General features: G+C 41.9%; 1 protein-coding gene across 1 annotated transcript in view; it reads left to right on the forward strand.

The window, feature by feature from the left end:
* Positions 1-10693, forward strand: part of psmd1 (proteasome 26S subunit, non-ATPase 1) — a 42648-nt gene extending 31955 nt beyond the window's left edge. The window contains exons 20-25 of the mRNA XM_085134079.1: positions 214-383; positions 1596-1688; positions 2063-2149; positions 5071-5226; positions 7729-7894; positions 10494-10693. Of these exons, the coding sequence (XP_084990205.1) occupies positions 214-383; positions 1596-1688; positions 2063-2149; positions 5071-5226; positions 7729-7875 (653 nt within the window). The 3' untranslated portion in view covers positions 7876-7894; positions 10494-10693. The remainder of the gene's footprint in view (positions 1-213; positions 384-1595; positions 1689-2062; positions 2150-5070; positions 5227-7728; positions 7895-10493) is intronic.
* The last annotated feature ends 3689 nt before the right edge of the window (positions 10694-14382 follow it).

A 14382-nucleotide genomic window follows, 5' to 3' on the forward strand; every position in this document is an offset into this window, starting at 1 on the left:
ATCAAAAAGGAATCAGCAGCTTTAAAACGTATTAACTCTAACACAGAGAAACATCGGAGTCCAAACCAGCTAAATCAGTGTTAACATAATCAGGGGTTCTTCCTTAGGGGGTCAAAGGTGACAGAAAATTTGAGAACCTGCCATCATGGTCTTTAAGCCTTTCTTGTCTCATTTTACTAAAATGCTCTAACCTTTGTGCTTTCTGTCGTCCAGGTGGACGTAACGTGTCCATCTTCCTGCAGTCCAGGACGGGTCACACTCACATGCCGTCAGTGGTCGGCCTGCTGGTCTTCACTCAGTTCTGGTTCTGGTTCCCTCTTTCCCACTTCCTGTCCTTGGCCTTCACACCAACCGCTATAATCGGCCTCAACAAAGACCTCAAGGTACCGAAGCATTTTATTATTTACAAACCTCAACCACAACACGTTTAAAGTGGCCTATGGTGTCTGGTAGATTAGCCCCACCTATGTGTTTATAGGTGAGCCTTGTTTTGTATGTAGGAAACAGCAACATGAGGTCTAAAATATGGCTGCTGAGCTCGTATTTATTGCTGCATGTCGTGCAGGAAATATTTAGCCTCTCGTCTTGGGAACAACTGTAACCAGCAGCCGACTCTTAACAAGGCTCTCCTGACTTTTTGCCTGTTCTGGCCGCCTGCCACTCGCACTCTGGTGCCAAAGGATCAGCGTGACATATTGTGGTGTTAAACTGGTATTAGATGAGCTTAAGCTCTTCTGTCCTACCCGAATCAGCAGCACCTGACACCTGGGACACTTGACACCCTTTTGAGGTTTTGTGAATTCCCAACGTTACAAAGCACTAGAGAATATACTCGGTGTAAATCCCTGGATAACCAGGGCCGGGGACAGCAGGGTTTAACAGACTCGCCGCACCCCGGAAAGGTTTGTCAAGTCGAGTTCTGCTGCACAGCACAAGCCTTCACAGACGTTGAGCCTTACCATCGGTGAAAAGAACATCTTTGTCACTCGCCCTGTGTTTTTTAAAGGCTGCAGGGGTGCTCTGTTGGACCATCGAGACAGTTTAAATCATTTAGTTTCAGCGAGCTGTTATAATGTGAAGGCTTACACTGAACAGAAGGGACCTGGTGGTGCTGTTGCTGGAGATCCTCTTTAATGTTTGTCTAGGTAAATCTGACAGAGCAGTTCTTCATTTTCACTTAAGTTTCAGTCTGCAGCTATTAGGAGGAAAGCATTGTCACAAGCAAACCCCTCTTCTGTAACTGGTCAAGTATTCAAATGGGTTCAGACCAAGCTAATATAAGCCAGGCTTTCTCCAGCTTTTTTTTTTGCAGCTCTCTGCAAGCATTTTTTTTCAGGTAACAGAGGATTCCCTTGCTTAAAGGTGTCTGTTTTGAAGTAACTGAAGGAATAGGAAGTGCCAAGTCCTTGAATATCATTCAGGAAGGATTATAAAATACAGCCTGTAGTAGATGACGCTAAGTGTCTGTCTCTTAGAGGGTGCTTCAAACAGGTGCTCTGTACTGTAGCGAGAACGTCAGTCAGCCCATTTTAAGTTACACTGTGAACATATGAAACATGTTTACAAATTTTTTTATTCTCCTCTCTCTTTTTCAGATGCCTAAGGTGCAGTACCGCTCCAACTGTAAGCCCTCCACCTTCGCCTACCCACCAGCTCTGGAGGTTCCCAAAGAGAAGGAGAAGGAGAAGGTGAGCACCGAGGCGCCGCAGCACATCAGCTTGTTTTGCTTTCCCTTTTTCTGAAATTATTAGTTCAGGAAAGCTGATCCCGCTCTGTATTGATTTGCAAATAATTTCGAGTGTAAAGACTCATCATTTTCCTGCTCGTCGTGTTTATTATTGTAGAATCTTTGGCCTTTTTTTTTTTTCTCAGTTGCTCATTTCACAATCCGATCCTGCCCTGAGAATGTAATGAAAGACATTTATTTTGTGGTTCACTAGTTTTGTACATTTTAAGCCATGTTTGTAGAAGCTCTTAATGTCTGTGGTAACGTCTGACGTCGTGGAAACGTCTGTGCTCTCGCTCTCTCTCTCTCTCTTTCTCTCCCTCTCTCTCATGCCAGGTATCCACCGCTGTTCTCTCCATCACAGCCAAAGCCAAGAAGAAGGAGAAGGAAAAGAAAGAGAAGGAGGAGGAGAAGATGGAAGTGGTGAGTGGGGAAAACAACCCAACTTTCCTGATTCATTGCTAATAATCATATTGTGTTTTTTCCCCTGTTCAATATAAATTTTTAAAGATATTATTATTTTTTGTAGTTGTTTTGATTATTAGAATAGAATTAGAATAGAATAGAATTCAACTTTATTGTCATTGCACATGTCACAGGTACAGGGCAACGAAATGCAGTTTGCATCCACCCAGAAGTGCTTTAGTGATATAGATATATTACAATATATATTAGCAATAATATAGATATGTAAGTATATTACAGAAATGGGTCTATTATGGTATGTTATAATGTACACGGTATGAAGTATGTTATGAATAGTCTATAACTATAAGTATGTACAGGCTATGAACAGGATATAAATATGAAATAAAAAACTATACAGAAATCTGAGATATACAGTTATACAGAAATGTGAACTATGCAGGTTATAAACAGTTGTAGGACTAAAAATTATCGTATGTACAGGATGATTATTTATACAGAGCTATACAGTAGTGCAGTTAAGATAAGTGAGATATGTGGATAATTTCTACAGAGGCTATAAAGTGCTAGTGGTTGTGAGTGGTGGTTCAGTCCATGTTATTATTGTGTGTTTGAGGGTACAGTGTATGTTCAGTCCATGAGTTTAATGTGGGTCAGATGTCAGGAGGCAGAGTTCAGGAGTCTGACAGCTGTGGGGAAGAACCTGTTCCGGTACCTGGTGGTCTTAGTCCGGAGGCTCCTGTAGCGCCTCCCAGAGGGCAGGAGGGTGAAGAGTCCATGTGATGGGTGACTGGGGTCTTTGATGATTTTCCCAGCCCTTTTGGAGAAAGCAGCTTTACCTCCAGGAACAGAAAAATCCAACAAAATCGAACCCTAACCACGCTGAGGTTGCTTTTCTTAAATGAAAACAGAAGGATGGTTGTTGGTACTCAGGTCCTTCATTTCTGCAGTTGAAGTTAAAGCATTTATTATATTTTATAATCGTGAAACTCTTCAGCTGTAGCGAGATGTGCTGCACCCGCTGTCCACCTGTTTAGCTGCTTGCTAAAAAGCTAATCAGCCAATCAGATGGCTTGTAGACATGGTTAAGATTAAAATGCTGAAGTTCAAACCAACCATCAGAATGAGGAAGAAAGTGATTTAAGTGACTTTGAATGTGGCGTAGTTGTTGTGCCAGGCAGGCTGGTCTGAAGCTTATTTACAGAATCTACTTGGATTTTTCTACTCAACCATCTTTAGGTTTTATAGATGATTCTGGAAAAAGTGAAAATGGGTGAAAATGCCTTGTTTATGTTGGAGGAAAAAGGCCAGAGTGGAGCTGACAGGAAGGCAATAAACTCATTACAGCTGAGGCATGCAGAAGAGCATCTCTCAACACACCACACGTTGACCCTTGAAGCAGATAGGCTGCAGCAGAAGACCGCACCAGCTCCCACTCTTGTAAGCTAGGAGCAGCAAACTGAGGCTACTGGGGCTGGTCAAGTTTAAAGTTTAAAAATATGGCCTGAACTGAGTCTCAATTTCTGCTGCCACATTCAAACGGTAGGGTCAGAATTAGTTGTAAACAACATGAAAGCATAGCCAAGATACTGAACTCCAGGTTGCTCTCCAATATTTTCATCAGAGTGCGACTGTTAGAAAGCATTTAGGTGCAGGAAAAAGTGCTTGTAGTGACGGAGTGATTGAGGCACGGTGTGTGAAGCACTGTTCTACTTGAGCACTCAGTTATGCCAACAGTTCAGGTTGGTGCTGGTGGTGTAAGGGTGTGGGGGAGATTTCTTGTCACACTTCAGGCCCCTTACTACCAACTGAGCATCATTTAAACACCATACCTGAATGTTGTTGCTAACCGTGTCTATTGTTTTATGACCATCTGGTTCCAGCAGGATAATGCTCAGAAAGATCCAGTCATCTCAAACTGGTTTCTTAGACATAACGCTGAGCCCACTGTAGACAACTGGACTGCAGCATCTATGCGGTGCTATGATGTCAGCATGAACAAAACTCTATGAAAAACCAAGCACCTTGTTGAATCTTTGCCACCAAGAATTAGGCAGCTGTGAAGGAACGAGGAGTCCAGCCTGGTCCTTGTAAGGTGTACCTACTAAAGTGGCCAGTGAGCGTATAATATAGTGTCTGTCTTTGCTTTTCGCCTTTGGCTTCAGTCACCACGCAGCAGTCCATCTTTTCTCCTAGTGTGTTTTTCGCACTTGGAGTATTTGTGCTTTTTTTTTCTCCTGTAGCTTTTGTTGTCATCAAACAAATGAAAACTTCCCTGTTAGTCAAATCAAATGACAGCTGTATGAAAAATGAATAGGGTAGCGCAGCATACACCCAGTTGTTTCTTTTCTTAAAGTCTCTCGAGCTTCTCACTCATCCACAGCCAGCGTTCAGACACCCCTGTCAGTAAAGAGCCAGTATAACTTTCATTGGGATTTTCTCTGAGTGTAGGCCGTGTGTTTGATCCTCTCTGCCACGCTACGTCTCAACTCTGGTGCTGAGAGACGAGCCTGGAAACGTCCTACGCCCTCACATCTCAGGCTTTTGATTTTATTTGGCTTAACTCGAAGATGGCGGTTGAAGGAAAGGTACCCACTAAAACTGGGGTCAGATGGTTCATTTGCTTATTCATAATCCATCAGTACTCGTTGTGCCTCATTCGTAGTTTTCCAGCATTTGCTGAGCAGCCCGACAATTCATTTGCCATCAGCGGTGCCAGAGCAGGAAGAGCAGGCTGATTCACAGAAATGGAAAGATGGAGGGGGGAGGGGATTTATTACCCATGACACCTCAGTAATGTCTAATTCACAGTAGAAACAAATTATTCCGAGTCAGGGACTAGATCTGTTCAGACAAAGCAGTAAATGAATATACTGTAAGTACTTCTAGTGGCCCTGATCCTCATTCTTCCTTCGCAGGAGGTCCAAGAAGGTGAGAAAGAGAAGAAGGATGAAGAGAAGAAAAAGGAGGTGGAGCCAAATTTCCAGCTCCTGGAGAACCCAGCCAGAGTGATGCCAGCTCAGCTCAAAGTCCTCACGATGCCAGAGACCTGCCGCTACCAGCCCTTCAAACCGGTAACTCAAAATCAACCAGATGTGGACTGAGATTCACATTTTCTGGTTTTTATGAACTTGATTGTTCAGATTTTACATGACATGCTTCAGAAAACAAACAAAACAAATCGAGTTAAGGTCAAAGCTCCTTCGGTCCATCACTCCTGTTAATATCTGAGTCATTTGGTTTTAGGCCCCTCTCAGAAAATATGAACATAGTTTCTTTTACTGATAAAGTCAGCAAAGTCATTATTTTCACGTACAGATTACACCTAAATTTGGTCCAGTATAACAACATGAGGTCTCCACCACAACACAGCACTCAAATAGATTGTTGAATATAATCATTCTGCTTATTTTTTATTGTTTATAGCATCGGTGCTTCTGTGACGTCTCAGATGTCCCTTGAGTTACAGCGTTTACACGTGATATTTCTAAATGAGCGCTAAGCATCAGAGAGCAGAATTTAACAGTGTAACAGTATCTCTGATTATTTTCCTCTAATATAAATCTTTCAAATTAAGATCCAGGCTGCGGTTTGATTTTGGCCTCGTTCGATTAAAAAGTGCAGAATCTCCCCCGTCCAGGCCCATAAACCCGAGCTCTGCGGTTCTCCTGTAAACGCTGACAGTTTTCCACAGTAAACGGCAGGACAGCGTGCACTCACCCCAGTCCTGTAAAGAGGAAGTACTGTTTGATTTTTCTGTCCAGCGAGCAAAGCTCAGTGTACTACACTGTACATGTGTCCCTGCTTGTTTAAGGTTTTGGTAATGCTGCTTTCCTTTTAAGGGTTTGTTTTAGGTTCCAAAAGCAGGTTTAGGAAGTGAAGGGAGGTTTACAGGACTTATCTTGAAATCTGCTCAGTGTTAAGAGGCCTATTATATGGAAATTAATACAAGACTTCCTGTCTTTGGGTCTCTGTTTGGCTTGTGTGTAATCTTTTACTTTTTTGGGCGCATATGTAAACCTTTAATTTGAATTATGCAAATCCTCAAAAGTATTGCTTATTTAGAAATACTTCTAATATACCTACACTTCTGTTATAGATGTTAGGGCTGCCACGATTAGTCGACTAGTTACGATTACGTCAACTATCAAAATCGTCGATGACTGATTTAATAGTCGACGTGTCCTTTGAAGCTTTGTAAGATCACAAAAGACGCAGGAATAAGTAGTAGGATTTAAGAGTGTAATAACGGACTGAAACAGAAGATGGCAGCACTGCATGTACAAGGATACCAGCTGCTGTTAAACCCCGAAGAAGAAGGAGCTGTGTCCCAGAATTCATAGCGCGGCCTAGCGCAGTTGTCAACTAGCGGTAGCTAGTTAGTTTTAATGTTACTCTTATTATTCTTTCTGGGTCACAAAATAAACCTTTAACATATTTTCAGGCGAGAATGTAGCTGTGTAAACCTCAAATATCTGCTCAGTTTATCAAGACACCACATATTTTCAAAAGCGCTCCGACGTTTTCGGAGACGTCTGTTACCCACTAGCTCGATAGCTAGCCGGGGGCAAGGCTCACTAGAGCCGTCAGAACACCGGACTCCCGGCAAATCGCTACTCAGGTTAAATATGTAATATAAGTCACTTAGATAACTTAAAAATGTTATTGTTTGGCTTTTTTTTTAAGTATTTTATTTGTTTCTGAGTAAATCGGTTTGGCTGAGATTAAAGTTATAGTTTTTATGTCCAGCAGACAGCTGATTATCAGAAGTGTGAGATGCTCGAGAATTTACTCCGGTGTCCCGTTATATTTTAGATAGCAAGGAGTTTATTAAACTCCACTGAAACAACCTGCAGATTTCATTAAAAATGAATAAACTATCATCTTGTCTTTATTTTTAGTTAGCACATACCTTAAACACTTAAAGCTGTAAGCTAATGATAGTTATATAAGAGCAGATGCTGCTGGTGCAATAAGCTGTACGTTTTATGTCCAATGGATGATGATCTGACTAGTCGACTATCAAAATAATCGTTTGTGGCAGCCCTAATAGATGTACTGTTACACTGAAAGTAAATATTTTATTAAATGTATCTTGAAGAGAATTTAAAACACATTTCTGTGTCTGACCCTCTGTTTGAAACTGGATGCACATCTGTAATATGGACTTGCATACATAACTGTGGGACTCTGTCATGTACTGGGCTCCTGAGTTTAAAGACAAAAACATATTTAAAAGTGTATTAAGTACATATAATGCACCACATGGACAAAAGTACTGGGTCACATGTATGGTCCTGGAAGCCGATGCCATGAAGCTCCCAGCACACAGTTTTTGAGCGGCCGGGAATCAAACCACCAACCTTACCCCAAATGCTAGCTGAGATTTGGAGCTCTGCATGTATTCGGTGGCTCTGCTCGTTGCCATGGTAGCCTCCTATTTGAGTTTGAATTCACTGAGCTTGATCCATTTTTTAATCTTTATTAAGAGCTGTGATATTTTTGTCCATAAAGTGTATACAAACCTTGAACTTGTTACTCCACACTTGTGCTAATTTCCCTCCGTGTGTCACCAGCTCCATACAGGCGGGATCATCATCATGAAGGACACCAGCGAGGAGGAGGAGGAGCTGGTGGAGCCCGTCTCAGCTCACGGCCCAAAAATTGAAGAGGAAGAGCAGGAGCCTGAGCCGCCCGAGCCTTTCGAGTACATTGACGAGTAGAAACGCTCCCGAAGTGACGGTATGCTGATCAGTTCTGAACTTTGGAACTTTTCGAGTGTTAAAGAATGACTGACAAAGGTGGTTTTAAATGATTTTAAGAGGCAACGCCTGTCCATGCAGCGAGCTAACAGCTGACATAAACCAGCCCCAAACCCTCCAATGGGTCATGTTTCTTTTTGGCATAAGCAGACGCAGAGATCACAACAGCATTAGTTTAACAGCTAGCAAATCAAACTGCTGGACTGAAATGCAGCTGCATAAAGTTAAAACTACAGTTAATTTTGTCACTGCTCTCTAGACAACTTTCTGGCTTTGGCACACTCCCACATAGCTGTCTGAGTGTTTTCGTAGGAAGTAACGTTGTGTGATAATAACACACAACGTAGGTCTGCATTTCTGTCAAAGTATCACAGAGTTTCACCCATCGCTGCCCGAGGAATGTAAACATCACCGCCTCCTTCCTCAGAGGGCAAACCCCCTCGCTGCACTACCCAGTGAACCTTGACGCCTAATGATCACTTGCTGCTTGTTGTGTTAGTGTTGGATTGGCTGCAGGAGTGTGCGCCATTTAGTGCGATGAGACCGATGAGGTGTCACTGACCAAATTAGGGCCTCTGTGCGTATTATGTCATGTCCCGTATGAGGTCTGAGAGCTGTGAAAGATTAAACGCTGCAGACATCCTTGTCAGGCCGTCCTCGTTGATACGTGCAAAGTCAATGTCTACTTTAACTGGAAGTAGGTGTTGTGATGTTGCTGGTGCTGCACTGGGGCTCCCCCCCCCCTCCCCCCTGCTGCCTGCAGTGAGCTTTGGTCACCATTTCTCCCAGAACTGTGTGATCGATGTTCGACTGGCTCACCAGCGTGGTACGTCACTAGCATACTTCTCCAGAAGTATGTGGAGATTGGTTTTGGCCTAATCTGTGTAGTATTTCTTTCTTCCCAATGCCGATGACATGAACTATCAAAGTTAAGGCAAAGTTGCTGGTTGACTCAGTGATGTGGTCCTGACGTTGGAGTTCTGGTATGGAGCGAAGGGCTGCATCCATGGACACCAGCGTGTGAGGGCGAGGCAAACACAGGTGCCTGTTTGGTGACTTGCTTAAAGTCCAGTTTCCTCCTATTAAAAGGGGTTTTTTCCTTCCCTCCGTCGCCTAGTGCTTGCTCATAGGGGGCATCTGATTGTAGGGTTTTTATTTTACAACATAAAGCATCTTGGGGCAGCTGTTGTTGTGATTTGGCATTATATAAATAAATTGAAAGCCTACTAGGAGTAAGCCTTGAAGCTCCCTTCTAAACTGAGGCTACGTCCACACGTACCCGGGTATTTTTGAAAACGCAGATTTTTCTATGCGTTTGCACCTTTCATCCACACGTAAACGGCGTTTTGGGTCACTGAAAACGGAGATTTCTAAAAACTCCGGCCAGGGTGGATATTTTCTAAAACTTCGTTTTTGCATTTAGGTGTGGACGAGAAAAACGGAGAAAACGCAGCGTCAAAGGTGTGCGCATTTTTTGACGTCACACTGTGCGCCACGTTATTGTTTCGGTGAAATGAATTTCTACAATACTATTACTGTTAATTGTTCTCTCTGCAGTGTTTAAATGCTTACATATACACACACAGTTACTGTCCCTCCACACATACGACTTGGTTCTGCTTCTATGCCCCAGCTTTGTTTACTTTTTCCCACCGAGGCTTCTAGACTTCTGATTGGCCAACATTTCTGCATAGTTAGGAATATATCGCCACCTGTTGCTTTGGCATGTTCCTAGCAGCGTTTTCCTTCATTTCTGCGTTTACGTGTGGACGGGATTATTTTTTAAAACGAAAACGGAAAATCTCCGTTTTCAAAAATACCCGTGTACGTGTGGACGTAGCCTGAGTGGTTTCTGTCATATTTCAGACGTGCTTAAAGAACAAACTGACTGAGTTTGAATCAGGTTTGCAGGAAAACCCAGAAACTGTTCTAATGGTGGTCAAACCACATCTTGGATAAAAGCTGAGGAGTCGAAACTCGTCTTTAAGGGTACAGGGAGGTCATCGGATGTCGTACACCTAGAGGCCATCTCAAGTGTAGCTTTCTCCCTCAGGAACGTTTGCTTCCACGTGTTTGTCGTCATTCTGAAATTCCTCATTTGAATAGGCACAATCCGATTGGGTCCGGTCCTACGCACATCTGTCTCACAGATGTTTTATATCATATACTATTGTTGCTGACAGTGTGTTGAGCCCACCACATATTATTTATCATCAATCTCATCAACTCTCCACACTGAATACAGTTGTTCTGAACCCAAATGTAAAGGATACGCTGCTTATTGTGTATTTCTCCCTCACGACAAGCACCGGAGCTGTTCAGTGATGTGAACATTCACATGTTGTAAACACGAGTGTCTTTTCAGTCTGCGTGTGATATGATTGCAGCTCTCTGCAGCTCCACGGGGAGAGCGCGGGGCAGTGGTGTCATTTCTTACTGCTTCTATGGAATAAATGACTTCAGCTCAATTAATAAAGCCCTGAATTGTCTTTGATTGTCTAACGTTGTTTTATCAAAGGACGGGGGGCGGGGCGTTATTGTGACGTATTGGTAATGGCTTTTTTTTCCTTCCTCCTCAGGCATCAGAAGAAGAGAGATCCCAGCATGTTGGTTCAGCGTCTCCCCTCCACATCCATGTATCCATCCACCTCTCCGCTCGACTGCTTCTTCGAGACGTTCCTTTCCTGTTCTAGCTCCTCATTTGCCACCCGAGGAATGTTTTACATTCTCGTATTGTATAATTTTCAGTCCTTACAATAAAAATAACATATATATCAAATGCTGGAGCGCGTGTGTTTATTCGAGCCTGTATTTCACTCGGGGCTTGGGTCTTGCTAATCCCATACATTAAAACTGGTTTACATTTTGTGCACTCAGCAGCTGCTGCTACAGTCTGTCTGCTGTGCAAATGTTAAACGCAGGCTGAGGGTGAGGAAGTGTGCTTTCAGGAAAAAATTAGCTGCTGCCTTATTTTGTATGATAGTGTTTAGCAGGGAAGGCAAAACTGTAAGTCAGACTATGTTTGTCACAGGATCAGTTACAAGCACAGAAAAGTTTGAGTGATCAGTGACCTCGTCAGACTCGCTCTACATGCAAACAAACACGGCTTCATGCAGCTCTCATTTACACTGTGTTGAGCATTTGTGCCGCAGGCCTTAACTTTACTGCCTCGGTGAAAATCGCTATGAGTAATTGATAAATCGGCAGGTCATGTCATGTGAGAGGAGGTCGTCGCTGCTTCTAAAAATGTCCATAATCAAGTGCATAAATTTATGAACCTGATTTGGGTCTTTTTAAAAGTGTGTGTGTGTGTGTGTGTGTGTGTGTGAGAGAGAGAGAGAGAGAGAGAATGGGAAAGTAGGACTGCTGTGCTTAATGTGAGTACAAAACATGCAGCAGTCCAGTTATGAGTCAGTGACATTCAGTCCACAAAGCTTTCAAAACCTGCAACACTCAGTTTTGCAGCAGCATTGAAAAGACAATTTTAGCTCAAGAATTCTATTTAGATACAAATATTTAACCCTTTAAGACCTACCATAGAACCAAGTCTGCCAGAGTTTATATTATATGTTTACATGCTGTAGAGCCATTTTTGGGAGCATTTCAAGTTGCTATACATCAATACAACCATTACAGCCTAAATTTTAATAATATGTATGCATTAAGTGCATAGTAATTACATAAATTGCAAAAAAGTGCAATAAACTACAAAAAAAATTGAAAATCGTTTTTGTTTTTTTAACATATATTTCTAGTTAGAGAAATTTAAGAGGCTTATTCCTCAAAACTGTAAATACAAAAAAGTTGCACAAAATAGTTTCCCAGGAAATTTATTTTGAGTGTCTTCATAGTTTTATTTTTGAAATACACCAATTTTTATACACTGCAGGAAAAACAAATATAAATGTTATGGTGCAAATTTGCAAAAAAAATAAACTATTTCCAGCAGTGCAATATGAGTCCTAAGCATCCCAGAAACGACACAGAAAGTCATAAAGTCAAACATAACTTTTAAAAACGCCAGTATAAGCTCTGATGATAAAAAACTAAATTTCCGTTAAAATGATGTCACTTCCGGTTTCGGGCACGCGATAGTTCGCGCTGACGTCTATTCCAACGTAGGAAGTGTTATGAACAGCTGATCGGATCGGCAAAGCGTGTTTCTGGAATATTATGTTTGTGTTGCTGCAAGTGCTTTTTATGCAGTTTTTGCAAAGCTATATGTGGAAGGAAACTGTGACCGAGGACAAGCTGATGGCATAAGATGTAAGTACAACTCCTCCGGTTTCATATGCAAAAAAATTATTGCGCTAGCTCACGTGGTTGCAGAGCTACCGGGATTTAAAAGTAGTTACGCAAAACAGAGCGTGCTGCTCTGACCAGTTTTAAAGGTTGTACACGAGAATAAGGAGGTAACAAGTCAGATTCTTACAGGAAATTGTCATTAAATTTAAGTACTGCATAGTTTCCTGGCAATTTAGCAGAAAAACCAACAATACTTCATCTTATCTTTTTAGCATGCTGTACCTTTAAGGTGTGGGCTGTTATGGAGTGGCTGGACCCTGTCTAACCTCTGGGTATTTTCGGGGAAATATTTAAGTACAGTGTAAATAAGAAAGGACAACTGAATAAAAGCAAATCCACCATGCACATCACCGACTATTAAATAACGATGTAAAAAATCATGGTCAAGTCACTTCATAATATAGCCCCGCCCCAAAAGGTACAGCATACTTACAATGTAGAATGGAGAAATATTGTTCTTCCACAAAATCACCAGGTAATTATGCACTACTTAAAATGTGTTACACCATACATACTTACAGAAACTTACAATTACTTGCAGTATAATTTGTCACCTTTCCTGTAAAATACCTGGAAATTAGGCAAGATTAGGACACTCCATAATATAGCCCACACCCAAGAAGTACAGCGTACTTACAATGTAAGAAATTACCAGGATGACACGCAGTACTTAGAATTACTTATAGTATTCTAATGTAATACTTTCACATATTTCTACATTGTACTTTCAAATAAAAAATCCGTTCCTTTCCACAGCCCAGAGACTTGGAGACAGTCGGTGATGTTTTCAGGTTAATGAAAAGAGAAAGACAAGATGCACCATCAATCAAGTACAGACTCATTTAATTATATTCCCTCAGGAAATCTCATTCAGATGGCTGAAATAGAAATGTAGAACAGACATCTGTTAGACATTTTCAGCCTCACGTGTTTATTCTTGGACTCTGCTAAAGTAGCTTTACACGATTCACAGTTCAGAATAATCATTATTTATACTCGGCCTCAGTGCAGCCGCTGAAACAAGCTGTGTTAGCTCCTCTCCCTTTAAGCAAACATTTTTCTAATTGGCTGCCCCTCACAAACAGAAGGTTTGAGCAGCAGGTGGGTGGAGCTTTGTGTCTGAGGTGACCACATATTTTGTTTAGTTTTTTTTAAACTGTCAGAGTTTAGCAAGCCATTTTCTCTTAACTAAAAATCACAAGTTATTGTTTTTTGGGAACCCCGGAAACAACAGACAGCAGCGCTCACTCAATGACAAGTCATCGCATTTCGTTCCTTTTTCATCAAACACTTATTTTTTACCCGTGTTATTCTTCATATTGAATACATCAACCAAAAACCATCAAATAAAAAACTTCCAATTTGTGCAGCTGTCTTCCAAGGCAGACTCGAGACGAGAGAAAACACTATTAGGTACAAATGTGCAGCTGATTGTTGATCCATATATCTAATCAGCCAATCATGTGGCAGTACTGCAGTTTAGGAATGTAGACATGGTCAAGATGACCTGCTGAAGCTCAAACTGAGCATCACAGTGGGGAAGAAATGTGATGGAAATGATTGTAAACATGGCTGGTCTGAATCTACTGGGATTTTCCCATGCAGCCATCTCTAGTGTTTACAGAGAACCATCTGAAAAAGAGAAAACATCCAGTGAGCGGTGGTTCTCTGCCTTGTTGATGCCAGAGGTCAGCTGGGAAGGCAAGAGTAACTCAAATAACGACTCATTACAACCAAAATATGCAGAAGGGCATCTCTGAGTCTACAGCAGCAGAAGACCATGCCACGTGCCACAGTCCTGTCAGCTAAGAACAGGAAACTGAGGCTACAGTTCACACAGGTTCACCAAAATGGGACAACAGAAGACTGGGAACTGATCTGAGGACTGCAAAATTCAGATGACACGTTTTGGCCCAGTGGTAGCAACTAAATGCCACAACCCACCTGAGACCTGTGGCTAATAATGCCCATCCCTTTATTGTCACAGTGTATCTTTTACACTAATGGCCTCCACAGTCACCAGATATCAATGCAATCGAGCACCTTTGGGATGTGCAGCCGACAAAGTTTCCAGCTCCATGTTGAGTCTGTGAGGCAGGTCTGAAGAGTTTATATTTCATTTTAAGGTTCCTTTTGTTCTCTAACACAGATCAAATTTGTGAT

Source organism: Neolamprologus multifasciatus, chromosome 15, assembly GCF_963576455.1.
Source record: "Neolamprologus multifasciatus chromosome 15, fNeoMul1.2, whole genome shotgun sequence".
NCBI lineage: Eukaryota > Metazoa > Chordata > Actinopteri > Cichliformes > Cichlidae > Neolamprologus > Neolamprologus multifasciatus.